This window comes from Tachypleus tridentatus, chromosome 7 (assembly GCF_004210375.1).
Source record: "Tachypleus tridentatus isolate NWPU-2018 chromosome 7, ASM421037v1, whole genome shotgun sequence".
Classification (NCBI taxonomy): domain Eukaryota; kingdom Metazoa; phylum Arthropoda; class Merostomata; order Xiphosura; family Limulidae; genus Tachypleus; species Tachypleus tridentatus.
Genome location: NC_134831.1, coordinates 9,351,885 through 9,378,696, shown reverse-complemented (window position 1 = coordinate 9,378,696; position 26,812 = coordinate 9,351,885). Strand labels below are relative to the sequence as shown.

General features: G+C 34.4%; 1 protein-coding gene across 1 annotated transcript in view; it reads right to left on the bottom strand.

Annotated features, from left to right (window-relative positions):
• Positions 1–328: 328 nt before the first annotated feature.
• Positions 329–26,812, bottom strand: part of LOC143255064 (neural cell adhesion molecule 2-like) — a 99,373-nt gene continuing 72,889 nt past the window's right edge. The window contains exons 4-14 of the mRNA XM_076510113.1: positions 24,161–24,364; positions 23,170–23,466; positions 20,901–21,191; positions 19,289–19,576; positions 17,530–17,835; positions 16,043–16,174; positions 14,255–14,282; positions 11,856–11,941; positions 10,945–11,081; positions 10,316–10,528; positions 329–661 (exon numbers count right to left, since the gene is read on the bottom strand). Of these exons, the coding sequence (XP_076366228.1) occupies positions 611–661; positions 10,316–10,528; positions 10,945–11,081; positions 11,856–11,941; positions 14,255–14,282; positions 16,043–16,174; positions 17,530–17,835; positions 19,289–19,576; positions 20,901–21,191; positions 23,170–23,466; positions 24,161–24,364 (2,033 nt within the window). The 3' untranslated portion in view covers positions 329–610. The remainder of the gene's footprint in view (positions 662–10,315; positions 10,529–10,944; positions 11,082–11,855; positions 11,942–14,254; positions 14,283–16,042; positions 16,175–17,529; positions 17,836–19,288; positions 19,577–20,900; positions 21,192–23,169; positions 23,467–24,160; positions 24,365–26,812) is intronic.

The window sequence follows — 26,812 nt, the reverse complement described above, 5'->3', positions numbered from 1 at the left end:
AGATGTTTTCAAATATGTTGTTAGCACTTTTATTTCTAACAGAGTGTTAGTGGTGTTATTAATATGTATACACCTGATATAGTTTATTGTTTAAGCTAACCTAAACGATAATTTTGAAGGCTTATGACTCTAAAATCCAGATTTTGATACCCGTGATTCGCACGGCACAGATAGTCTATAGTGTTGCTCTATGTTTAACAACAAATAAATGGAGTGTAATGTCTGTTCAATCTGACAACATTTTGATTTCTGTAACTACAGTGTTCTCGTTCAATTTTACAGTTTGTAAAGAATTTTTTTCATAGAAGAAAGAAATAAGCATAATTTATTTTAAACATTTACAAGAATGATGAATTACAATATGTTCTCAGGCTAGTGACACATTGGCATAAAAACAACTCCAACTCCAGGTAAAAACAACACATACATTGTTGCACATATGAAGTGACATCAGTGTAGTTTGTCGTATCAAGAAACTGTACTCATGCCGTAAGAGTTACAGAACATATCTATCCAATCAAACGTTTGTCATTCTAATTTACACTACACAAGGCACCAGCTGAAACACCATTAGCGGTGCATCTATACAGGGTTGGACACGAGGCTGGCCTTAAACAGCAGTGGAAAACACGTGACCATTTTTTGAAGACTGTTGTGGAGTCTGAAATAAAGAAACCATTTTTGAGGTGAGGGTAGCAATAAAACAAAAGATTTATTTAAGATGTCAGGTTTAATAAGAGATTGTTAATATTTATAGAACTATATCATATTACTTAAGCATGCATACTTGTATCGCATCTGTTAAAAAGCTAACATTTCGACATATCTTCATCGCGTCCATTAAATAACCGCCATTACGTCATCCCTCCATCACACCTATTAACTAACCTCCATCACATCTATTAAATAACCCTCATTACGTCATCCATCCATTATACCTATTAAATAACCTCCATTACGTCATCCCCCACCATATTTATTAAACAACCGCCATTACGTTATTCCCATCACATTTATTAAACAACCACCATTACGTTATCCATCACACCTATTAAATAACCTCCATTACATCATCCCTTCATCACATGTATTAAATAACCTCCATTACGTCACCCCTCCATGACATCTATTAAACAATTACCATTACGTCATCCCTTCATCACATCTATTAGATAACATACATATTGCTATGTATCTAGGGGGCAAAAGGGTTTGGTCAAAAACTTAAGGCATTTTGCTAATAAGTGGTTACCTTAAAAACCCTGTGTGTTTATAGACTATCGTGTCTCTAATCTCCGACGTTTAGCTAGTTATGATAACATTTGGATTACATACACTTGGTCAATAAATATACTCTATACATGTTTGTTGCTTGATTATGCTAAATGTATAATTTCTTAAACGATAACCAGTAAAATAAAACTCAGATATTAAAATTTAGTGTTTGTGCAGAAGTGAATTGGCTAAAAATGACGTCAATATTTTGTCAGAAACACGTTCAGTCCGTCATCTCCGACAACCTTTTCATATAAGATATTACCATCCGTTGGGATGTTTTGCTGTCACGTTTCAAATCCACACACTTTAAAGAACTACAAACCGCAACTACGACAGCGCCCTCATCTCCGATATTCGCTATTTTACTGTTCCAACAAAAAACAAAACAAAAAATATCAAATCACCTTATCGTTTTTGTTTGAAATGTAGCCTCTGGTAGTGACGTTATATTTCTAAAAACATATCTGCAGAATTCTTTCTATTATACTGTAAGACTTCTCATTTCTTTCTAGTAAAAACTAAAATCATTTCTCTTGCTACGAGTTATCGATGTTTGAAAAACTTTTCCAATGACGATGCAATAAAAATATCCAAAGCAACTACTATTTTTCCAACAAAGAATCCCTCCATCGTAGACAGGATTTAGTCGTTCCCTGATGTGTCTTTACCACTAGGAAACACAGCACTGCATTTCCAGCATGGTATATTATTCACCCCAGCATTGCATTAGTTTTCAGATCTAGTATATATAACATTTTGCATGGCATAAATAAAGTATTATAATCACAAGAACCTACCAGGTGCTGTTCTACGACATGACATAAAGTATTGTTATCACAAGGAACCACGATGTGCTGTTCTAGGACATGACATGAAGTATTATAATCATAAGGAACTACGAAGTGCTGTTCTAGGACCTGGCTTAAAGTATTATAATCATAAGGAACTACGAAGTGCTGTTCTAGGACATGGCTTAAAGTATTATAATCATAAGGAACTACGAAGTGCTGTTCTAGGACATGGTATAAAGTATTATAATCATAAGGAACTACGAAGTGCTGTTCTAGGACATGGCTTGAAGTATTATAATCATAAGGAACTACGAAGTGCTGTTCTAGGACATGGTATAAAGTATTATAATCATAAGGAACTACGAAGTGCTGTTCTAGAACATGGCTTGAAGTATTATAATCATAAGGAACTACGAAGTGCTGTTCTAGGACATGGCTTGAAGTATTATAATCATAAGGAACTACGAAGTGCTGTTCTAGAACATGGCTTGAAGTATTATAATCATAAGGAACTACGAAGTGCTGTTCTAGAACATGGCTTGAAGTATTATAATCATAAGGAACTACGAAGTGCTGTTCTAGGACATGGTATAAAGTATTATAATCATAAGGAACTACGAAGTGCTGTTCTAGGACATGACATGAAGTATTATAATCATAAGGAACTACGAAGTGCTGTTCTAGGACCTGGCTTAAAGTATTATAATCATAAGGAACTACGAAGTGCTGTTCTAGGACATGGCTTAAAGTATTATAATCATAAGGAACTACGAAGTGCTGTTCTAGGACCTGGCTTAAAGTATTATAATCATAAGGAACTACGAAGTGCTGTTCTAGGACATGGCTTAAAGTATTATAATCATAAGGAACTACGAAGTGCTGTTCTAGGACATGGTATAAAGTATTATAATCATAAGGAACTACGAAGTGCTGTTCTAGGACATGGTATAAAGTATTATAATCATAAGGAACTACGAAGTGCTGTTCTAGAACATGGCTTGAAGTATTATAATCATAAGGAACTACGAAGTGCTGTTCTAGGACATGGCTTAAAGTATTATAATCATAAGGAACTACGAAGTGCTGTTCTAGGACATGGCTTGAAGTATTATAATCATAAGGAACTACAAAATGTTGTTCTAGGACTGCTAATTTATCTTTTCTTTTTGAAAGAACAACATAAGTAAAATATAAAAACTTATTTTCTGTTTTGATAGCTTATTCAACGGCAACATTTACATTAAAAGGGCGTATTCTATAGGAACTGATACATAGATATTCGATCTGTTTTATTCATTTAAAACATATCTATGAGACATACAAGCATAATCTTAAGTAATTTACCACCTGCAACACAGAATTTTAGTATTTGGAAATAACAATGCATGTTTCAATTGAAAATGCAAAATGTGGATATATACAGAGGGAGAGAAGACAGATTTGCAAAATAGCTGTTCTATGAAAATGCTAGCTTTGTCCGCAGACATACCGTTATTTCACTAGGGAACGCGTGACATAGAACATCACGACTAAAATCGCTTTAAAGGCAATTAGAGTGAGCAATAAAATATTTTTCAGTGTTCATATAACGTAGACCCTTAGAAAAGGTGCACAGTCGAAACCTTGAAAAACATATCTGTTTCATGAGCTTTGCCAATGTGCTTTTGTCACTTGATAGAAAGTATCATTGTCCAAGTTACTTGCATTGCCAATGTGCTTTTGTCACTTGATAGAAAGTATCATTGTCCAAGTTACTTGCATTGCCAATGTGCTTTTGTCACTTGATAGAAAGTATCATTGTCCAAGTTACTTTTTAAACTTTATCATTAACTTATTATTCACAAGGTATAACATACCACATGTTCAACTGTTGCATGTGTGTGGGTTTTGCTTATAGCAAAGCGACATCGGACCATCTGTTGGGTCCACCGAGGGGGATCAAACCCTTGATTTTAGCATTGTAAATCCGAAGCCTTACCGCTGTCCTACGGAGGGACTCGACTTTTGTAATGATATCTAGTCGTGGAATGGTAAAACAGATGGTAAAACTAATTATAAAAACGTGTATATGTGTGTGTATATATATATATATATATTTATGTATATAAAAACAAAAAATGTACTTTGTCACCAAAACATATGCAAGAGTATAATAAAAATATACTTACCTGTTTGTATATTGATTAACGTTCATCGACCCAGTGTTTTGTAAAATATTATCCGTGTGTGCTTTGATTAACATTCATCAACTTAGTGTTTTATGAATAATTACTTCTGTGAGTTTTGATTAACATTCATGAACGTAGTGTTTTGTGTGTTAAATATAAAAATTTAAAATATAAAATAATATTGCATATAGACCAATAAGAAGAGGAAACTAATTACAAATGTAAAACTTAGTGTTATTTCTCTACTGTTAAAATAAACTTAAGACTAATTGATTCAACAGATATTTAGATTAAAACGAATAACTAGATTTCAAAAGGACTTTAGATTTCAGAAGGACGTTAGAATTTAGAAAGACTTTAGAATTCAGAAAGACTTGTAACACAAACCTTTAATAGATCTATATTTTAATATTTTTTATTTCTAAATGCTGTTAGGATAAGCTATGAAAAACCTTATTAGAGGAAGTTAATATAATAAGATCTTTATAATATGAAATTCATCAACAAAAATTAGCTAAGCCAACCGAAGTTTATGTCCATAGTTATGTCAGAGATTACTAGCAAACTATTTGTTTTCAAATTTCGCACAAAGATTCAAATAAGATATCGCCACTAGCCATCCCTAAGTTAGCAGTGTAAGGCTAGAGGGAAGGCAGCTAATCAACACCACTCTCCGCCAACTCTTGGGCTACTATTTTTACAAATAAATAGTGGATTGATTGTTACATTATAACGCCACTACGGATGAAAGGATGAGCTGGTTGGATGTGACTGGGATTTAAACACGCAACTTTCAAGTTACGAGTTGAATGCCTAGCTCCTTGGTCATAACGAGCAAAGGGAAGTGGGGACGGTCATTGAAATATCTGTAGTGAATGTGGATATTTTGCTAAGTTAAATAACTGACAGCAGGATCTACATTTCAAATCTAACTACGAAGTTATATCCAATAATGTCTTTAACATATGTAAGAACTTTGTAATTTATAACATTATTTCATTATTTTTAATGATGTTTCTCCAATTTAATGTATTATTAAATATATTGGCAAAAGGCACACTACAGTTAAAAAGTGTTTATAAATCTTGCTCATCGAATTATGTCTTCTAATAGCATCTTTGACTTGTTCAAGATATAAATGCATGTTGATATGTTGAAATGAAAGAGAATTGTTAAACTCATGATAATTTTACTTGTTTGTGAAAAAATATGATTTTATAAATTTCGTATTTGAATTTCTGTATTTATGATAAGGCTATTAAGACGCCTCCCAGCGGTGACCTACCGCCGTCCGTAATTTTGTTGTACTGACAAAAAGGAAGGTAGACAGACATAAGTGATCATCGGATTTCATTCTTATAGCGCACTCACATTTCAAAGCGCAGGGAATATATTGTGTTATTGCATGGATTGGAGAATTCTCTTGTCAGGTGTGGAATACAAAGCTAAACAAAGAGCGAATCCATTTAGAATATTTTACCTCATTGTTAAAAACACACATAATTATTGTACAGTAAAAACTAATTCGGATAGCTTTGCTTTTAAACTTTATATATTTTATAACTACCATTTTATTGATGGATGTGCTGATAGTTCAATTTATGGTATAAACTCTTTAGGGACTTATAATGTTTTGTTTTCATAAGCGAATAAGATTTCTTAGAGGATAATTTGTCAGTGCAATAAAATATTCGACCAGTTGTGAGCTTCTTGGATTAACAACGACAGAAATTTTCGCCAAAGTTTATAAAGATTCACACACCGACTCCCAAAGGATTTCTCTGTCGCTGTCTTCAGAACTGACTGTTTGACATATAAAAGAGGTCCAACAATATTGAATTTCGAGCAGCCTTAACCTTGTTTCAAGCACGTTAGTATTCATATTCACGCTGTATATGGAAATATTATTAGATTTCTCATAACACATCATGATTTGTATCTTTCTGTCCGCTACAATGACAATTTTGGAACAGGATGTGAATAGAATGCGGTAAAATTCTTCTTGTAAATCAAGTATAACTAAATTAATAAGAGATAATCTCATAGTACTGAAGAATTTACAGTTATGGTTAATAAATTTGAAGGAATAGTTATAAATGAACGAATAAGTCTACTTTAAAGTGCAGAAGAAAACAAAGAAACACTTTCAATGAATTAAGTACATCCTTATCTTACTTAACTTCACGTAGACCACAAATAAAACAAGTTACCTAACTTTGTCTACTTCAACTCAAGTTTTGCGGCGATTGTCTATGAGCGACGGGGACAGAATCATGAATTTGGAAGCTTCCAGGTAAGACCCGGCAATCAAGCAGTGGATGTCTGATTCAGTCGTTGAGCTCTTGGACAGAAGCAGAGGAGCTCTTCGTCAGCGACATCCACGACTAAGCAGCCCTTTCTAGGATCCACTCTGCTCACCTCGCATGGGGAGGGTGCTGAAAAATGCACCCTAAACAAAGCCTGCTTTATTTCATCTGCCTTGAATAACCGCGTCCGAGGGGATCACCATTTTGCGGTCGAAGCACACAAATGCTAAAATTCGGAACCTGGAACGTATGAACGTTTATGAACACGGACAACTGTAGCCGACCTGAACGGTGCACAGCGCAAGTCTCTAACGAAGTTGAGAGATTTAATCTCGATATCGAGGCTCTCAGTGAGACCAGAAGATTTGGAGAGAGACAGCTGAGGGAGAAGAAGGGAGGATACATTTTCTTCTGGAAAGCGCGTTTTCCTGAGGAGCCTCGGATTCACGAAATAGGTTTTGCCATCAAGAACACTATTCTTTCCAAGTTGACGGAACTACCTGTTGGCATCAGTTAACGACAAATGACCCTACGATTTCATCTTGCCAAGAACCAAAAGGTAGCAGTCATCAGTGCCTATGTTCCAACCCTCGATGCTGACGACTAAAAGAGGACAAAATCATTCTCCTTGGAGATGTAAATGCCAGAGTAAAAAACGAATACAACCTCTGAAAAGGTACCATCGAAAGGAATAGCGTTGAGAATGTTAGTTCCAAATGAACTCTCCTTCTGACCAAATGTGCGGAACACAATCTTGCTATCACCAATTGCCTGTTCCGACAAAAGAATAAGTACAAGGTATCGTAGCAACATCCTCGTTCCAAACACTGGCACCTGAATCATTATCAGGACCAGAGATCAAAAGGATACTCTTCAGATCACAGCCATGATTAGAGCTGATGACTGTTGGACCAACCACTGCCTCATCTGCTCCACCATGATAATTCAAATCAGACCAAAACGACTACTCCGAAAGATGCTGACAACAAGAAGATTCAACGTTGTAGCCCTGAAGAACAGTGAGAAGAAAATAGAACTTCAATTACGGCTCAAAGAAGGGCTTCCAAAAGACTACCCAAACAAGACTGAAGATCTTTGGAAATTAATGAAGAACGCATCAACTTGCATCCAAACAATCGGCTACCTCTTCAACAATCATCAGGACTGATATGATGAAAATGATGAGAAACTTCAACAACTTATTGACGATAAGCGCCAAGACTTCAGAGCTCTACAAGACGATATTAACTCAGCAGAGAAGCGCACAAGGAGCCAGAAATGCAGGGCTCAACTGTAGAAGACAACTCAAAACTTGAAAGACCAATCATAGAAAAACAAAGCCCGAAAAATCCAGTAACTCACGGACACCAGCAAAATAAGGGTTTTTTTTGCTACCACCAAAGTTATCTATGGAACAACAACCAATAATAGAGTTCCACTGCGTAGATGAAATGGGACCACTCTCCTTAAGACTAATGAGCAAATCAACAGACGGTGGAGGGAGCATTTTGAAGAGATCCTCAATCGCTATCCAAATGTTGACGAAGATTCTGTGCTTTAGAACATCACACACTAACCTGTTGAAGACCCTCTCAGCAAAATCCAGACTATAGGTGAAGTGAAATCACTATTATGAAGATGAAAAACAACAAAGCTGTAGTAATCGACAACATCCCAACTGGAATATTCAAGGAAGGGGAACTCTGATCCAACAACAGCTCCACCAGCTAATCCCTAAAATCTGGGAAACTGAGACTATTCCTTCAGACCCGAGAGATGCCCTGGTGGTCTCTATCTGTTAAAAGAAGTGGGATAGATCGGACTATGGAAATTACGGAGGCATCTCAGTTCTCTCCATTGCTGGTATAAATATTGGAAAAGATTATTAACAATCGACTGAAGCCTCTGGTTGAGAAGATCACGTCAGAAACCCAGAGTGGTTTCCGATCATCAAGAGGGGCAACAGATATACTTTTCGTTGCCCGTCAACTCCAGGAGAAATGCTGAGAACAGCAGAAGCCCCTCTACATGGCTTTCATCGATCTCATTAAGGCCTTTGACAGCGTGTTATTGTGGAAGACACTTGCTGCCAGTGGATGCTCTGCAAAGTTCTGCACCATCTTGCGCCTTCTCCATGACGGAATTATGGCTATGGTTCAAACTGATAGAGGCCTAACAGAATCTTTTCCTGTCAACTCTGAAGTGAAGTAAGGCTGTGTCATCACACCAAACCTCTTCACCATTTTTCTGCCATCATGTACCTCATAGAGCCAAGATTATCACCACACATCGAGGTCGAATACCGGACAAACAGAAATCTTTTCAGGCATAGCTAACTTAAGGCCAAGAACCGAACATCAATGACTTCTGTGATTGACGTGCAGTATGCTGACAACAATCAGGTGTCATCTTTCAGTGAACAGAGGCTTCATGACATCCTTAACGCTTTTGACTTTGATTACAACAAAATGGGACTCTCTATCAACTTGACCAAGACACAGATTCTCCATCAACCAGCACCTGCGACAGTCAACCCTGTATTGCCTGCTCCTGGAAAACATCAACAATTTTTGCTATCTGGGAATCCATCTCTCATACTCTGCAGACATGGACTGCGAAATCTAGTATCGTCTGAAATGTATAGGAGCTATCTTTGTACATCTTCGAACACGAGTTTTTCAGGACCGAGACATTAGAACAGTCATCAAGATGATCACATACAATACAGTTGCTATTTCCACTCTCCTGTACGGATCTGAAACATTGATCACATATTGTCGACACCTGAACTTTGCTGGAACGACTCCACCAAAGGTGCTTCTGGAGTATCTTGAAGATCAAATAGCAGGAATACAGAACCAACCTAAGCGTCCTCGAAGAAGCCAAGAGCTGCAGCATTGAAGCTACCATCATCAGGAGCCGCCTACGATGGACAGGCTATATGCTTCGAATGGATAACAGCCGACTCCCGAAACAACTCCTGTATGGTCAACTGAAAAATGGGAAACGAATGAAGCGAGGACAGAAAAGGCGGTTCAAGGATGGCCTGAAGACAACACTCAAGAGTCGCAACGTTGATTTTAACAATAGGGAAACTCTTGCTCACGATCGAACCACCTGGAGATCCTTTATCCATCAGGGAGCAGAATTCTTTGAGTCATCAAGAAAACAACATTTTCAAGAGAAGCAAGAAAAAAGGAAATAACGCCAGCTATTACTGAAACCTTTCCTTCCCTCTGAACTAACTTGACGTTACTGCCAGAATACCTGTGCAGCAAGGATTGGCTTCATTAGCCATCTCCAGACCCATATATAAACTTGGAGGACCATTATCCTCGATCTCGGGGGATCGCCAAGATGACGACTTCAAGTTGACCACATACAGTAGTTATTTACGTTGTCTACTTCAAGTTGACCACATACAGTAGTTATTTACGTTGTCTACTTCAAGTTGACCACATACAGTAGTTATTTACGTTGTCTACTTCAAGTTGATCACATACAGTAGTTATTTACGTTGTCTACTTCAAGTTGACCACATACAGTAGTTATTTACGTTGTCTACTTCAAGTTGACCACATACAGTAGTTATTTACGTTGTCTATTTTAAGTAGGCCATGTATCAAATGAGTTATCTTACGTTGTCTACTTCAAGTAGATCACATATCAAATGAATTATCTTACGTTATCTACTTCAAGTAGACCACATATCAAATGAGCTATCTTACGTTGTCAACTTCAAGTAGATCATATATCAAATGAGTTATCTTACGTTGTCTACTTCAAGTAGACCATAAACCAAAGGAGTTTCTGCACTTATTCCACTGTCGTCCTCTTCAATTCTTGGTAGTGACGGCATCCCTACAGACTTTGGTGCCCACTTTACTTTCTCATGGTCTATGTTGAGACTTTCAATAGCAGTAAAAGTTGACGGTTTGTTCTCTCCCGCTGTTCTATCTCCACTTCCACCTTCACCTTCTCTCCACTGAAATAAAGATAATATCATGTGATAAATGTAATATAATAATTTATATAATAGAATAAATGTAATATAATAATTTGTATAATATGATAAATGTAATATAATAATTTATATAATAAATGTAATATAATAATAAATGTGATATAATAATTTGTATAATATGATAAATGTAATATAATAATTTATATAATATAATAAATGTAATATAATAATTTACATAATAAGATAAATTTAATATATGTAATTTGATAAATCTAATATATTAATAAATTATACTTTATTCACACGCCAATGGACCTCATGAGATGGTTCTAAAAACTGTTATCACTTAAGAGTTTTCTTTGTTTTTTTTACATCTATTTTTAAGTTATCAATCATTTCAATTTCCGTTTATAGAAAAGTTATCGTAAGGTGTATACTCGAATCGTTTCTACAGGAGACAACAATGGTTTTCTGTCCATTCGAAGAACAACTTCCTCTGAATAATTCTTTGGGTGGAATTCCACTGTCAAAGGATGACCCCAGTTCGCACTTATGTGTGTAACATCTGGTGGTCCTATAATCAAAGAAGAAGCTAAGATTTAAAAGCTCTGTATGATAAATACAAAGGTTTAGTAGAGCTGTTTTGAATATCCAGTGTTATTTACTCACAAAAGCTATGTGTGTAACATAAATCTATCTTGTAAAGTTTTTCACATTTATACTTGGAAAACAAACAAACATATACAGTAGTTAAGAATGAAACAAATAAAATATGCTAAAGTTAGTTCTTCATAAATGGTGTATTCTTACTTTGTGGAGTTGAACTCTTTCAAGGTTTTGTTTTTATAAACTTGCTGATCAGTAAGAATCATATAATGAGTATTTAAATGAGGAAAATCATAGAGTTAACGAAACAATTTAAAAAACAATAAAGTAGAAGCACCATATAGATACAATACACTCTGATTAATGTACTTAGCATTCAATAGTTCTTCACTGAAAACACCATCACAATGACGTGAGTACTATAAACACCACAAAACACACTATAAATACAATACTACCAGAACGAAGTAAACACTAGAAACACCAAAATACAAAATAAAAACTAAGTAACTGTCGAAAAACACCAAGAAAACAAATCGAACATTTGAAACACAACCAGAAAGTTGTAAACACTAAAAACACCAACAAAACCAAGTGACCTCTAAAAACACCAAAAAAACTAAGTGACTTCTAAAAACACCAACAAAATAACGTGAACATTGAAAACACCACAAAAACAAAGTGAACACTGACAACAGCAAACAGTGATATTGACACCTATCTAAAATCACTATCTTCTCACCTGAAAAATCATGTTTTGTTGAAATGAGGTCAAGAAGCTGAGCATCATGTTTAGGAGATTCTTCTTCCTCGATACAATGAACTTGTCTGAAATAAAGTAATGTTAGTGATACGAAAGTTAAGATGAAATACTGAATTATATGGATATTAATACATATATGTGATATAATAGGTGTATCTGATACATGTATTCAAGTACAATAAAACTTGTAATAAGTTACTTTATGAATGCTCCCCCGCTAATACAGCAGATTTACAACGTTAAAATCAGGGGTTCGATTCTCTTTGGTGGGCTCAGCAGATAGCCCGATGTGGATTTGCTATAAAAAAGTACATATACATATATACTGTGTAATCCTTTATGAATATAGATAAATCTAATCTGAAATACCTTACGAGTGAAAAAGGTGCAGTCAATAAAAGAAGTGACGGTTATAACATTGTTAATAATTTTACAGCAAATATTCGTTCTTTCGTTGGCTGAGCCGAGTACGTTGTTTACATCCATCATCATACACCAAATTAGACAAAACTAGGTTTAATTAATCAATAAACATTTGCTGTAAAATTCATGTCAGTGTTATAAGTGTAACTATCAGTTTGGCGGCTAGTTTTGGTTTTATTCCTTCAACTTGCACCCTCATTCCTCTTTGGTCACATCTTTTTTCACACCTACAGTGTTTTTGAATAAATGACACGACATTTTTGTCAATACACCCAAACAAACTACAGCAAGTAAGAAAAAGTGACACTAGATAACAACCAACATTAGCTTTAGGATCGCAACCGTATTATTCGGAACAGACCTATACTTTACAGATCTAATCAGATTCTTTAAGATATATGACGGTAGTTTTTCTTCTCTGAAACATTGTTAACAGCTTGCTTTATAGTAACACCATGGAATCTAGATTAAGATATTTTTTGTGATCAACACATGCATTAGATACAACATTATCAAGCATCATTATTTATGCTACTTGCTTAAGATAATATCATGTAATGATAAACTCATTTTACTTAGAAGACTTTCTTAAACTTTTTCAATTTTGTGTTGAAACGTTGACAAGGAGTAATGGATAATATCCGTTCACCCGTATAATTCTTTAGAAAACTTCAACAAGAAGCTGCTAATCCAGTTTGCTTGGCCTAACCCATATTTATGTATCTGCACGTGCTTTCATCTTATAGATTTGCTGCTGTAAATCAGTCGTCCTTAATTTGATCGACAAAAAACTAAAAATGATCCACTTTTACTCTTTGTTAAATCCATAGTGAAACATTAATACCAATAGTTTCCGTGAATTTTTGCGATGGCGTGCGCAAAAGTGTTGGTCAAACGAATGTTTTCTTTTTAAAAAATAATTTTACACATGTGCTTAATAATTAAACAAAGTTGACCCCTAATTGTACGTTGTAAATATCCGTCAGTGTGTCAAATTTGTAAAAGTCCATGAAACTTAATCATGTTTTTCTGTCAAAAAAATTTTCCGTATTTTCGGTGCTTAGAAAACAATGAAAAAAAATTCAGTCAAAATTGGAGATTTTATATCTCGTTTATTTCTTAACAAAGTGCGATTATATTTGGTATGTGAAGTAAGAATCCAACAGAACACATTTAGAAAAAATATGTGATGGTTTGGATACCACAGTCCAACTACAGAAACTGGCAAATGACTAAACTAACACTCCTGTTAATAACAGGTTGTGTCCTACGGATGGACAAACAGTTAGCTAATCTTTAACAGTAGCTTGATTAATATTTATTAAAAATTTTTTAGTTTTATTTTTCACCACAATGTTTTCTTTAAGAAGGAGAAATATTTCGATAAAGGCTCAAACTATTGTTGTTAGGTGTTGGTTAAACTCAAGAATATTCGGTTTACTTTAATTAAGGCAGAACAACGTTTCGGTTTTTTTTTGTTAAGCATAGAGTCACATAACAGGCTATCTGTGCTGTGCCTTCCGCGGGTATCGAAACCCATTTTAGTATCACAGCTTCTCTGGTTCCAGTTTCACTAGAGATATAAGATAAAATATAGATATTTAATCCACCATTCCTTTGTCAATATTTCCGAACATTAAAAAAAATATATAAATATATATATATTAAAATATATAAATAAATGAATTGTAGCCGACCATGTCTACAGGTTTCTGAACAATTAGAATATTTTAGAAAACTACAAATTTACTGCTTTAAAATCTTTAGCTTTTATGTGATTCTTAAAAACTTTATGAAACATATGTAGAAACACAAATCACGCAATGAGCTAGTATCGAAATTAAGCTTTTCGGTGCAATAATAGTTGTAATATTAACTGAATAAACGGTACAGACAAAACATTATAAAATATTTTAAATCCATTATGAATTAAAAATATACGTAAAGTAACTTACTTTTCTGCCCTCTCGTCTCCTTTTATGCCTGAAGAATTATAAATTAGTTAATTATTCACTGTAATTTTGTACGTTATTAAGTTTCATTAGTTTCCTTTTATCTCGTTCTAAATACTGATCAAAATATTTACATACAAATGTCAGTATATTTAACATATCTCTGATTCACATTGTTCCTACTTTTTACTGAGCAGATAGCCCTTTGTGGCTTTGCTATAAGAAAAACACACACACACTCCTACTTTTTATTTACTCTCTTCGTAACAAGTGAACAATACTGTAAAACTTTGCAACTGCTTCAAAGAAACGTTAATTTTTATTAAGTACTTAACACTTGTAGACTTACTGACACAACAGCATGTCCAGAAGAACTGTAGATAACCGTAAACAAAAGAGACAACTTGAACTTTTAGTGGTATTTTGTTTATCTTTCTTCTAAGATAAAATAACTTAACGACAATCAACCATTAACCAGATACAAAATATCTAGTAAATAGTTAAACACCACAAATTACGTCGGAATTTTTATTTTTTGTTTCCTTTTGGGTTTTGTTGCCGTTAAATCGCGCTTACACAATTAAAAGTACAAATTTTCAAGAACTTACTTCTCTTTACTAAATCAATTTAGAATAAAATCCTCCAGTCCAAAGTAAAAACATTAACATTTATTTCTTACTAAACTCAACTATGTTTACTGGAAGCAGCTAACATTCTGAACAAAAATTGATTGTGTTAACCAATAAACGAAACAACGTAACCATCATCATATATGTTGGTATGATTTGGTATAGTGAGTCACATCATATTCAAAGTTCTTATTGTATAATTTCCACTTATCTCACGTCTTGTTATTGAAATGAGTTTATATATTCAAAAGCGGGAATATCTGTTTTAAAATTAAATCTTAACATTTCCGTGTGGAACATATAAGTGGAATAAAGGACCATTGTCATTGTCTCGAGTTTTCCCGAAATCGAGGGAACTTCGAACCATAGATACCTAAACCCACATCATTTTACTGTAACTACTACCGTGGTTTGTGATAATTAGACAGAGTTTTCTTTGACGGCAAAAAATTAAAATGATTCTTGATGAAAAATCACATATCTTCATCTTTTATGTAAAATAAACTCAGAATACTTCACACTTTTCTTGTGTGAAGCCACCAGTGAGCATATCAGATAACCAGATGTCGCTTTGCTGAAGGAAAAAAAAACACACCTAAAGCGCTCTTTAATTATGTTAAAAGTTTTAAGTTATTTTGATTAAGTTAAAAACTTATTTATATTGAACATAAAATGTGTATAATGTTATTATTATGTTTAATTTCTTGTACTAATTTAATACCACAAAGTTAACCACTTTAACTTCATTCACTTGCCAAGTAATACTTTAATAACAGATTATCTATTTAAAACTTACTTTTTGTTAAGTAAGGTGCGATAATTAACTCTGTTTATTCAACGTGTTTTACGTAATCACTTGACAGTTTGCACATGAATTATATGCGGCTATGGTTACGGATGAGAAAACATACCGGTGGGTAAGGTTAGGTTTACAGTGTTAAATAGTTAGTGCAAAACAAGTACCTTTGTACTAGAATAGCTCGTTTATTCTGTAATTAGACGAGATTATATATACCTACAAACTCACGAAACTTCTCGAAAGCGAAAGAAACAGGGTTATTCCTTTTTAAACATTCACTTATACTCGAAATGCAAGACGTTTATAGCCTTTAATTAAGTAAGAAATAATGAAGGTAATTAGAACTAACAATAGTCGACCTACCTCGAATTTCTTGTTCTCTTACACAAAAGTATTTCAAAAAGACATTTGTAGCAACGATCACCATCAACACAACCACAGTCCCAAATATAGTACCAAGTATGTACGGTAGGTGGACGGTCCCAATATCAGTGTCTGGAATAATATTATTCGGTGATTAGAATACCTAGTTTAAGGTCTATCATCTTCCACACTATTATATCCTTCCGTTTAACGATAATTTACTGCAACGTGTAATTAAAGTGTAAAATATGATATTACAGTTGCTTAAGTAATTTTAAAGAAACACCCACGGATATAGAAATGTTCATACAGCAATGGCAAACATTTTATTAACTTTATGATTTTCCTTAGTGATATATTAATCACCCAGCGTCCGGCAGTTTAAAACTTTTCGGTGCATAATTATTTTGAAATTACCTTCGTACAACTCTGAAGATACGTTATTCAGTTTTTGTGGCAATCTACATTAATCATACTAGCTACTCTGAACGGTTGAACAGCCAGCTTCCCTTCAGACATATTTGAGTCATGAAATATTTCGTTATATATGTATAGACAAAGTATATGTACATATATTTAAGTAACGAAGTTGTATGCCAAATATTTTTTATTCATTAACACCTAAATCTTAAGCATCTTAGCACTTAGTATTTATATTAAAATGACATTTGATACCTTCCAGGCCACGAGGGATCGGCTTAAACATATGAAATAACCACTTGTATTTACTATTACGATGTTAACATGCATGTTTTTTTGTAACTAGATAAAAGCCGTTACATCTAGTTAAAGCTTTATTTCTAGAACTACTAAACTGCTAATATTCAAAGCAATCTAAGAAAATAAATTTCGACTGAGTTTTACGTTGCAAACCTAAACTAAAAATACTTCATTTTTGAAATCAGTATTAAATATTTCTGACCTGATACCAATAACATGGAACTGTGTTATAAATGTGTTGTGAAAATTACGTTTGTAGGAAGGAAAAGTGACTGTATCACTTATGAATGGTTACTAATTGTTATTCTTATTACATAAGAACTAAGATCATTCTTCTTTAATTCCATTAACAATCGCCAGATTTTAAAATAATATTTTAATTAATTTAAGTAACTTGAGAACATTAGGTAGCGTTATACTCGTCTAACCAGATCACCGTATAACCAGATTATCAAAATACCCGATCACCGTATAACCAGATAATCATAATACTCGATCACAGTATTACTAGATAATTATAGTGCCAGATCATCATAATAGCAGATCATCGTATTTCCAGATCATTATAGTCTGTCAATTCATAATATTAGGTTATGATATTACTCGGTCATCATATTACCAAATCATGGTAATACTAGATCATCGTATTGCATTTTGCTATGTAACAGTCATTAACATTAAGTACCCACAATCAATATTCAGGATAACACAGTTTGTTAATTAAGGTGTTTTACAAATGGATTGAAATTGTTAGAAACAAAGCTTGCCTCTATTTAGTGGTTTAGTCTGACTATTCAGTGTCCTGGCTTCAAGAGAAATCGACCTACTTCTTCCCAAACTATTGATAGCGTATATAACAAGTATAAATTGGGTCCCGGCAGGCAATGATGAAATGGAGAAGGAAGGAACGTCTGAAGAAGAAATGTTGGCGAAAAGACGTTCTTTTCTGTCGGTGAACACTTCAATCTGGAATGTCTGTGATAACCCACCATCAAACCCTGGTGAGCAGGCTACAATAAAGGATTCTTTGGTTTTGTTAATGGCTATACAGTCATTAGGAGCTTCCGGAAGACCTTGAGAAAAAGGATATGACATTTAAAGTGTGTTAATAACTTGATATACCTTCAAAATTTGTTAATATCTTATTAGACCTTCAAAGTGTATACACACTGCCATGTGTGTTTTATAAGAATGACGGTTAAATCCCATTATATGATTAGAGTAGCCTAATACTTGTCGTCGAGTTGACTAGCTGCCTTTCCTCTAGTCTGTCAATTCACAATTAGAGATAATTAATTGAGATATTTCTTGTGCAGACTGCAAGAATAACCGAAACAAACATTTCTGCTCTTTAAGGATACACACCCGTACGAATGAAATAGAAAGAAATCCGTTTTAAATGGACAAAACAAATTTCAAACCAATACATATTCTATCTGTGTATTTTGTTCCACAGTATAGATCAGCATCTGCATATTTCTATTAATTCTAAACGATTTTTATACTGTGATAATTTCCTTAAGTTTATTACTTTGTAAGATCGTATAAATAAAGTTGAATATCTTGAACTTACTAATAATAAATTGTAAAGTGTTTCATTCAGTGACGGTTATTTGAAAAAGTAACTGAATAAATTATTATTGTAGTGGCTACACAAAATAACTGAATTTGTAATGGTTACATATAATAATTCATTGCTCTTTTGGTTACATTTGATTCGCTAATTATTGTACTGGTATGTAGAATAATTATTTGTTCACTTTGTTATATTGAATTAATGATTGTTGCACTGGTATGTGGAATAACTCATTGTTTATTTGGTTACTTCGAAACACTATTTACCTAGAATGGCTACTTATTATAATAGTTATATAGAGTAGTTCATTGTTCCTTTGGTTACATTTAATTAATGACTCTTGTAATGGTTAGTTAAGTGGTTAGTTTAGTATGTAGTTGTGAATGTAAATATTGTTGTTGTTTTCCTATTTACCGTTAATTAAGGAAGGTAACTTTCCACGATAAAGTTGCTACATAACATTGAAAAAATATCACAATTTTTAAAATAAAGCAGAATGTGTTGTGACAGAGACTCGAGAGTAAATGGACTTTAATGAGTTCTTGGAACCCTGAAGAGATATGTCCTATTAAGTTTTCATTTCGTGTTTGACTTAGTAGAAAACGTTAATTGAGCAACAACAAAAAACACATGATAATGACATACAATTTCATCATAAAGTTATAACTTTAATGATTTAAACTTTTTATTAACGTTCCAAAAGCACGAAATAACCTATAAAAATGATAAAGTACATTTTTGGAAGGAGCTAATGTCATAAAGTTAATATGACGGACCTGTTTTAATAGTCAAATTTTAAATTGCTTTTTATTAACGGGCTGCTGGGAATAGTTCAGTTTGAAAAATGAAAACAGTTTTAAAATATTTTTAAGCCATTAAAACATTAAACAAATAGTTTCCATTGTTTTTTTCTTTCAGTATTGAAATCTGTGTAGACGCATTATTCGTACCTGCGGGAAGGATTTTATATATGCACGGGATTTTCTGTCGTCCTACGATATTTTTAGCCCAGCAAGAGAGAGTCCCAAAATCCGTGGAACCAAGTGGTGAGAAAGCTATAACACTAGCCGTCCGGTTTGTCACAGCAGTTTTCACGGACTCGATACCCGAGGTGTTGGTGAGAACCCAATGAAATTCAACAGCCTCAGGTTCTGCATCTACTTCACATGAGATATTAGCTTCTGAGCCAAGTGCAACTGTAATAATCTGTACTTCAGGATCTCTACACACCGGAGAATCTGCAATATGATAATTTGAAGCAGGATGTGTGAAATCAGATTATCAGAGAAGCTTTTCCTTATTAAATAATAACAGCTTGATTAACATAGTATCTAATTACCGAAGTTCAGTTATTAAAAATATTACCGACACAGTAATTTCAGTTTATTCTTTAAGTATCTGAACAAATGTGGATAACAAGAAACAAACTTAGCTTGATAATTATGTTATTTTTTTAACTACTGAACAACTGGGTATTTATCTTGCATCGTTCTACTTAACCTTGTTTATCATGTTTATCCTGAAACAAACAGGCCAAGTGGATGGTGCACCCGACTCGTAGTCTGAGGGTCGCGAGTTCGAATTCTCTGAGGGCGTTATAGAATGACGATCAATCCTACTATTCATGGGTGGCCCAAGAGTTGACAATGGGTGGTGATGACTGACTGCCTTCCCTCTTGTCTTACGCTGCTAAATTAGGGATGGCTACCTGAGACAACCGTCATGTAGCTTTGAGCGAAAATTGAAAACAAACAAAATGGAAAAAAAAAAACGACGTCATCTACTAAAGAAACATTAAACTCATGTCAGTATCTACACAACTGCTTGTTTACTTTTTTTTTTACAGAACAGGTACACTACATCGACAAATGTATGTGAAAACCCCAACTTAATTAGTGTGTTCGGCTATTTAAGCCACCACCCACTGCTAACAGGTGCATAAAATCAAGCATACAGCCATAAAATCTCCATAGACAAACATTGGCAGTAAAATGGGTCGTACTGAAGAGCTCAGTGACTTTCAACGAGGCACTGTTATAGGATGAAACCTTTCGAACAAGTCAGTTCGTCAAATTTCTGCCTAGCTACAGCTGCCGCGGTCAACTGTAAGTGCTGTTATTGTAAAGTGGAAACATCTAGGAGCAACAACAGCTCAGCCACGAAGCGGTAGGCTACACAAGCTCATACAACGGGAACGCCGAGTGATGAAGCAACATTCACTACTCAGTTCCAAACTACCTGGAAGCAAGATTAGCACAAGACCTTTTCGTCGGGAGCTTCACGAAATGCGTTTCCATGGCCGAACAGCCGCACACAAGCCTGAGATCACCATTCACAATACCAGGCGTCGGCTGGAGTGGTGTAAATGACACCGCCATTGGATTCTGGAGCAGTGAAAAGCTTCATGAAAAGCTGAAGAATAGAGCTATTATCGTATGTAACATAATATTACTGTATGAAAATTGATAGAATATCTACAGTAAACTTAAGTCTCATATTAAAGCACATGAATCTAATCCTAAAATGCTAAGATAAAGACATTGATGAATATGACACACGTACATTGAACTAGAAGCGTCTTCTCTTCACTCCAACCTTCTCCTACTTGATTTGTGGCAAGACATTGATACTGGCCTTTGTGGTGCTGCTGGACATCTTTTATAACAAGAGAGTAATTACCCAGAATGATGCCATGTTTCTCACCAGAAGATATAGGCAAGCCTCCGAAGAGCCACTGTACATGAAATTCAGTAGGGTTAGCGTCCACAGAACAATCAAACTGGACTTCACCTCTTTCCACAAAACCATCTTCATTCAGTGGAGATATAAGCGTTATTGTCACTTGAGGAGTGTCTGCGACAAAAACAGCATGTTGTTCTGTTAAAATAGGCTGAATTTTGTAAACATTATTGCCACAAGAAACAAGATATAAAATACTATTTTTTCCCAAGAATAGGTCTCAACTATTTATCTTGCATCTTTCAGGCTGAGGTTACGTTGCTTATAGGCTAGAGGAAGCGTTTCGATATTATATGGCCCAGAATGAAATGTATAAGTTACTTGGTATTAAATAACAAATAAATGAACACTAACATGTTACTGTACGTATGGTGCTGTAATATCGGAACTTTTATAACTCCTCAAGATTAGATTAACGTTATTACTGGTAATAATACAGATATTCCATGGTAATATAAAGTATATACTTTCAAGGTACATATGATAAGCACACAGCTCACAAAAAGAACAAAACAAAACAAGAAGCAGGCAAGAGAATTTATGTACCGTAAGTCACTAAACAATCCACAAAACATCTTGGTAAGATTGATGGAAGTGCTGAAACCTTATTCTTATGTTTAGATTTTTTTTCAGAATTTACCTAATCAAATTGAGGGGTACGTCTTCCACGCCAGGAAATACGGTAAATCATGCCACTGACAATTTACATCACCATAAATATTATTTGTATATGTGTGTAAAAGAAAAAAACAACAACATATTATACATGTTTCGATGGATAACATAATCCACCATCTTGACGAAACCAAAAAGGATACACGAGGTCTGTTCATGTACTAGAGCAAGGGTAAGTGTACAGTAATTACACTGTACAATGGCATCATTTGGATTCTGTTGTTCTCTGAAACACGTAGAAAGTTGTTTTTTTTTTCTGTTAACTGTATCAAAATAAATTTGTTATGCACATGTCGTGAGTTTTACTTTCTATTAGCAGACATACACAAGTACACACACACACATATATATATACACTACATGGCCACAGGTATGCGGACACCACTTCTAATTAGTGTGTTCGGCTATTTAAGTCATCACCCATTGCTAACAGGTGCATAAACTCAAGCATACAGCCATGTCTAGGGAGACAAACATTGGCAGTAGAATGGCTCGTACTGAAGAACTCAGTGACTTTCAACGAGGCACTGTTATTGGATACCACCTTTCCAACATGTAAGTTAGTTAAATTTCTGCCCTGCTAGAGCTGCCCCGGTCAGCTGTAAGTGCTGTTATTGTGAAGTGGAATCGTCTAGGAGCAACAATAGCTCAGCCAAGACGCGGTCGGCCACACAAGTTTACATAGCGGGAACGCCGAGTGCTGAAGCGCGTAGCACGGGAACTCTTAATGCTATAGCATATAATGACATTCTAGAGTATTGTGTGTTTCCAACTTTGTGGCAACAGTTTGGGAGAGGTTCTTTTTTGTTTCAGCATGACAATGCTCCCGTGCACAAAGCGAGGTCCATAAAGATACGGTTCGCCAAGGCTGGTGTATACAAATTTGACTGGCTTGCACAGAGCTCTAACCTCAACCTCATCGAACACCTTTGGAATTAATTGGAACGCCGTCTGCGAGCCAGGACTTTTCGCCCGACATCAGTGCCCGACGTCACCAATGCTCTTGTGGCTGAATAGGAGCAAATACCCGCAACCATATTCCAAAGTTTAGTGAAAAGCCTTCCCAGAAGAGTGAAGTCTGTTATAGCAGCAAAGGGAAGGACACTACATATTAATGCCCATAGTTTTGGAATGAGATGTTCAACAAGCATATATGGGTGTGATGGTTGGGTGCCCATATTATTTTGGCCATGCAGTGTATATATATATATATTGATAAGTAAATTTTTGAAAAAGGAGATAAATTCTTATTTTCTTTCAAATTGTGTTTTTAACAAGATTAACTTCTCACATGAATCACACAAACACGAATAAAATAACACCAAATGTAAATCAAATGTAATGTTTTCCAGTTGATGTGAAAAGTATTTGTTACGTTTGGATTATTTATATTCAGAAATTATATTTCCATTCTTACAATAGACTACAAGGTTCCAAACATCTGTAATGGCACTTTTTGGTATGAGTAAATTGTCCGCTCTACAGGTCAAGTTTTTGCCATTATCTTCAATGCTAGGAATGAAGGACATCTGGCTAATCGTATGATTTCCGTCAGGAGACACAGCATCGGTCACAACAAAGAGACGTTCAGTTCCTTTCCACCAGCTTACTTGAGCTGCTGGTCTAGCTCCCCAGGATTCACAAACCAGCTCCGCTTCTAGGTGTGCTGTTAGCGGTTTGTTGACTGAGGTGATTCTCACATCTAAAGGCTTCACTAGGCAAGTACAGAAACTCTGATAAGTTTGTTTGAGTCAAACTCTTCTGAGTACAAATCAAATTGCATTAACTTCTACGGTTATATTATGATTATTATTTCTGTAATAACATATTTACTCAAAAATATATTACTAGTTTAGAAACATATTTCATGCTGAGTCATCGAGAGTATAATTTATAATCGAAAGGAAGTTACATGGTAACCATTCGAAAACTAAAGATTTAAAAGGCAGTATTATGCAACGAAACAAAATGGATATTTTAGTAACACCACATTCTACTGAAAAGGATTAGTTCATACGTGATAAACAATAGTTTATGGTGCTTTGATAATAATAAAACATGCATTATTAAATGATAAATGTTTTACGTGGTTGAAAAAAACGAACAAAATCCAGTCGAGAGAGATAAAACTATAAGGAAATTATAAAACTCATTAAAAACAGAAACTGTGTGATAAACAGTCCTGTTTATTGACTGATAAAGGATAGCATTCAAACAATTGAAATTCGTGTTATACTAGTTATTATTGGTGTTACTGGTTTCAAAAATTTCTTGTAACACGACATTTATAAAGTTACTGAATGACACTGGTACTTAAATCATGATAATATTATTAAAGGCTTAACAGAAAGGAAATAAGCTATTATGTGCAGCGTATATAGTAAAAGGTATATGGAATTAATTCTCACAATACAAGTCTACGGTGACCGAGCTAGATATTGGAGCTGTGAGGTTAGAGTTAGTAGCCTTGCACGTCAGAGAAATAAGGAGGTCGTCACGGCGGAGTTGTTGTAGCACGAGCTCGTTTCTTGGGAAACCTTGTGGCGTGAGAGTAAAGCTGGCCTTCAGCAGGTTATTTCTGTTCCACCACGTTAAAGCCGGAGGAGGTTTTCCTAAATACAGTGGAAATGAAATTGTGGTTTTATTCATTTTCTGAGCCATGAATACTGGTTATCAAGAGATCAAATGAATTATCTTTCTTTAAATACATATATACATATCTAATAACTTCCTTCGGTAGCTAAAGTACGCACGTAAAATTTCAGCCATGTTAAAGAAGTGATAAAATATTAAACATTTACCTCAGGATATATCGTGTCAACATGATGCAAACACAGAAGCACATTTACTACATTTTTCATAAGTAATTTTATAATCATATAAACATGACAATACATATATTGTAGTTTCGTAACTCACTGCATTGTCGTATAACTGTAGACGTATATACAGAGTGCAATTTCATTGTCCATTGTATTATCATATAAATTTTCACTTATATATATACATAACTTTAACTGGTCACTTAAAGTGTTTATTTAGCTGAGCGTAGTATGCATGAACTTGTAAACATCAGGACTACTTATTTGCGCTTGTTTAACATCAGGGTTGTGCTGACTAAAGAAAACGACATTATATTTAGGTTTGAAGAGTGCTCTTAATTTGGTATTCTTGGACTTTGGAAAAATTGTGTTGAAGTAACCACACTTTGTGCTATAGAGGAATATTTTCTTAATATTTTCGTACAAAATGTTACAAGAAAACTTTTACAGATCAATAGTAGTCATAAAGTATTGATTGTAGTAGAATATTTATTGCGCAGGTTTCACAAACGTAAGAACTTTGTGTTCAAAAGGTTGTATTAGTTTTATCTGTAGGTGTTTCAGAGAAGAATGGATATTAAGAGCTTTGGCCCGGCATGGCCAAGCGTGTTAAGGCATGCAACTCGTAATCTGAGGATCGCGGGTTCGCATCCCCATCGCGCCAAACAGGCTCGCCCTTTCAGCCGTGGGGGCGTTACAATTTGACGGTCAATCCCACTATTCGTTGGTAAAAAAGTAGCCCAAGAGTTGGCGGTGGGTGGTGATGACTAGCTGCCTTCTCTCTAGTCTTACACTGCTAAATTAGGGACGGCTAGCACAGATAGCCCTCGAGTAGCTTTGTGCGAAATTCCAAAACAAACAAACTAAGAGCTTTAATATGAAGTAAAACATTCATGTAATTATCCAGTCAGAAAAAATTCTTTTTCTTCAGTTTCCTCTAAACAAATCCTAGGGGCTAAGGTATCTTTTGGCAGCTAAGTCTTCCTTTAATATTGTATTGAGATAAAAAGAAAATTATTAGAAGCATTCATCGGGAAAGATATAAAAAAGGAAAAATCTGGAGTTACTTGAATTAAAAAATAATAATAAAAATAATGCATACTTAATAAGCATATATAGAAATATGATCGACACTCATTTGATATATGTTTGGGTTATTGGCCGAAAATACCACTAACAAAAAACGTGCAAAAGTCGTGAAACAATAAATTCTAACACGTAAGATTGCAATATTTAGGTACCTATGTCAGTTACTGGACTTTTTAAAAGTTTCTATTTCTGTTTAGAAGCTTGCTCAAATTGGAAGTTAATATTAATGAGTATAGTTATCGATAGCATATAATAACATATAATATAATACAACATATAATAAGAGAAAACAGAGCAGAAAATGTTAGTAAAACAACACTGTTACATAATTTAACATTTAATTACTTCTTGTTCCTGAATAATTTACAAACTATTTCAATAATTTTAAATATATATGACACTACATAAAGTAGAAATTGAAATAATTATTCATGAATCAGTTTCGAGAAATTGACACTAACACTTATCTCGAAAGCTCTGTAAGTCTATAAATGTGTCGAACTTGCCGAATTCCTGATGACATAGTATTATTTGAAACGTAATTCAGCTTTTTTTATTGATATGTCATTCTGACATCATATAAGCTCTGTCGTATAAATGTTTCCTATTTATTTTGCCAGGTTTATTAGATGCCTGTTGTTATTTACCACACCTTAGGTGTGTCATCTCTACAAGTGTAACCTAAGTTATATCTGGTTAGTGTAATATTGGACTAGAATTTATAAGTTTCTTGACCGAAATTGGGAAAATGGAGCCATCTTTATTCGTTTTTTTATTTTTATTTTCATTAACTTAACTAGCAGAGGTGTTACTAATGTGTTACGCTTCGACTCACAGTTCCCTGTTTCAAAATTAATCTTGTTATCTGACAACGTTAAAGGTAAAAGTGCAACTTTAACTGTGAGATTTAGTTTTAATCAACATGCATCTGTGTATTGGTGCAAAATAAATTTAATAATGGCTTTACAATGTATTACAAACAGCAAATGTAGAACATTTCGTCTTGTTTTTGTCATCATCAGTTACCACATAATTATCAAAACGTTATGCATGTTTTTGTCGTTATAATGTTTCTTTCATTATCCTATCAATCGTCTCCAATTTTATTTTCTAAGTGTGGGTTCCTCATTATAAAATTTTACAATTGTG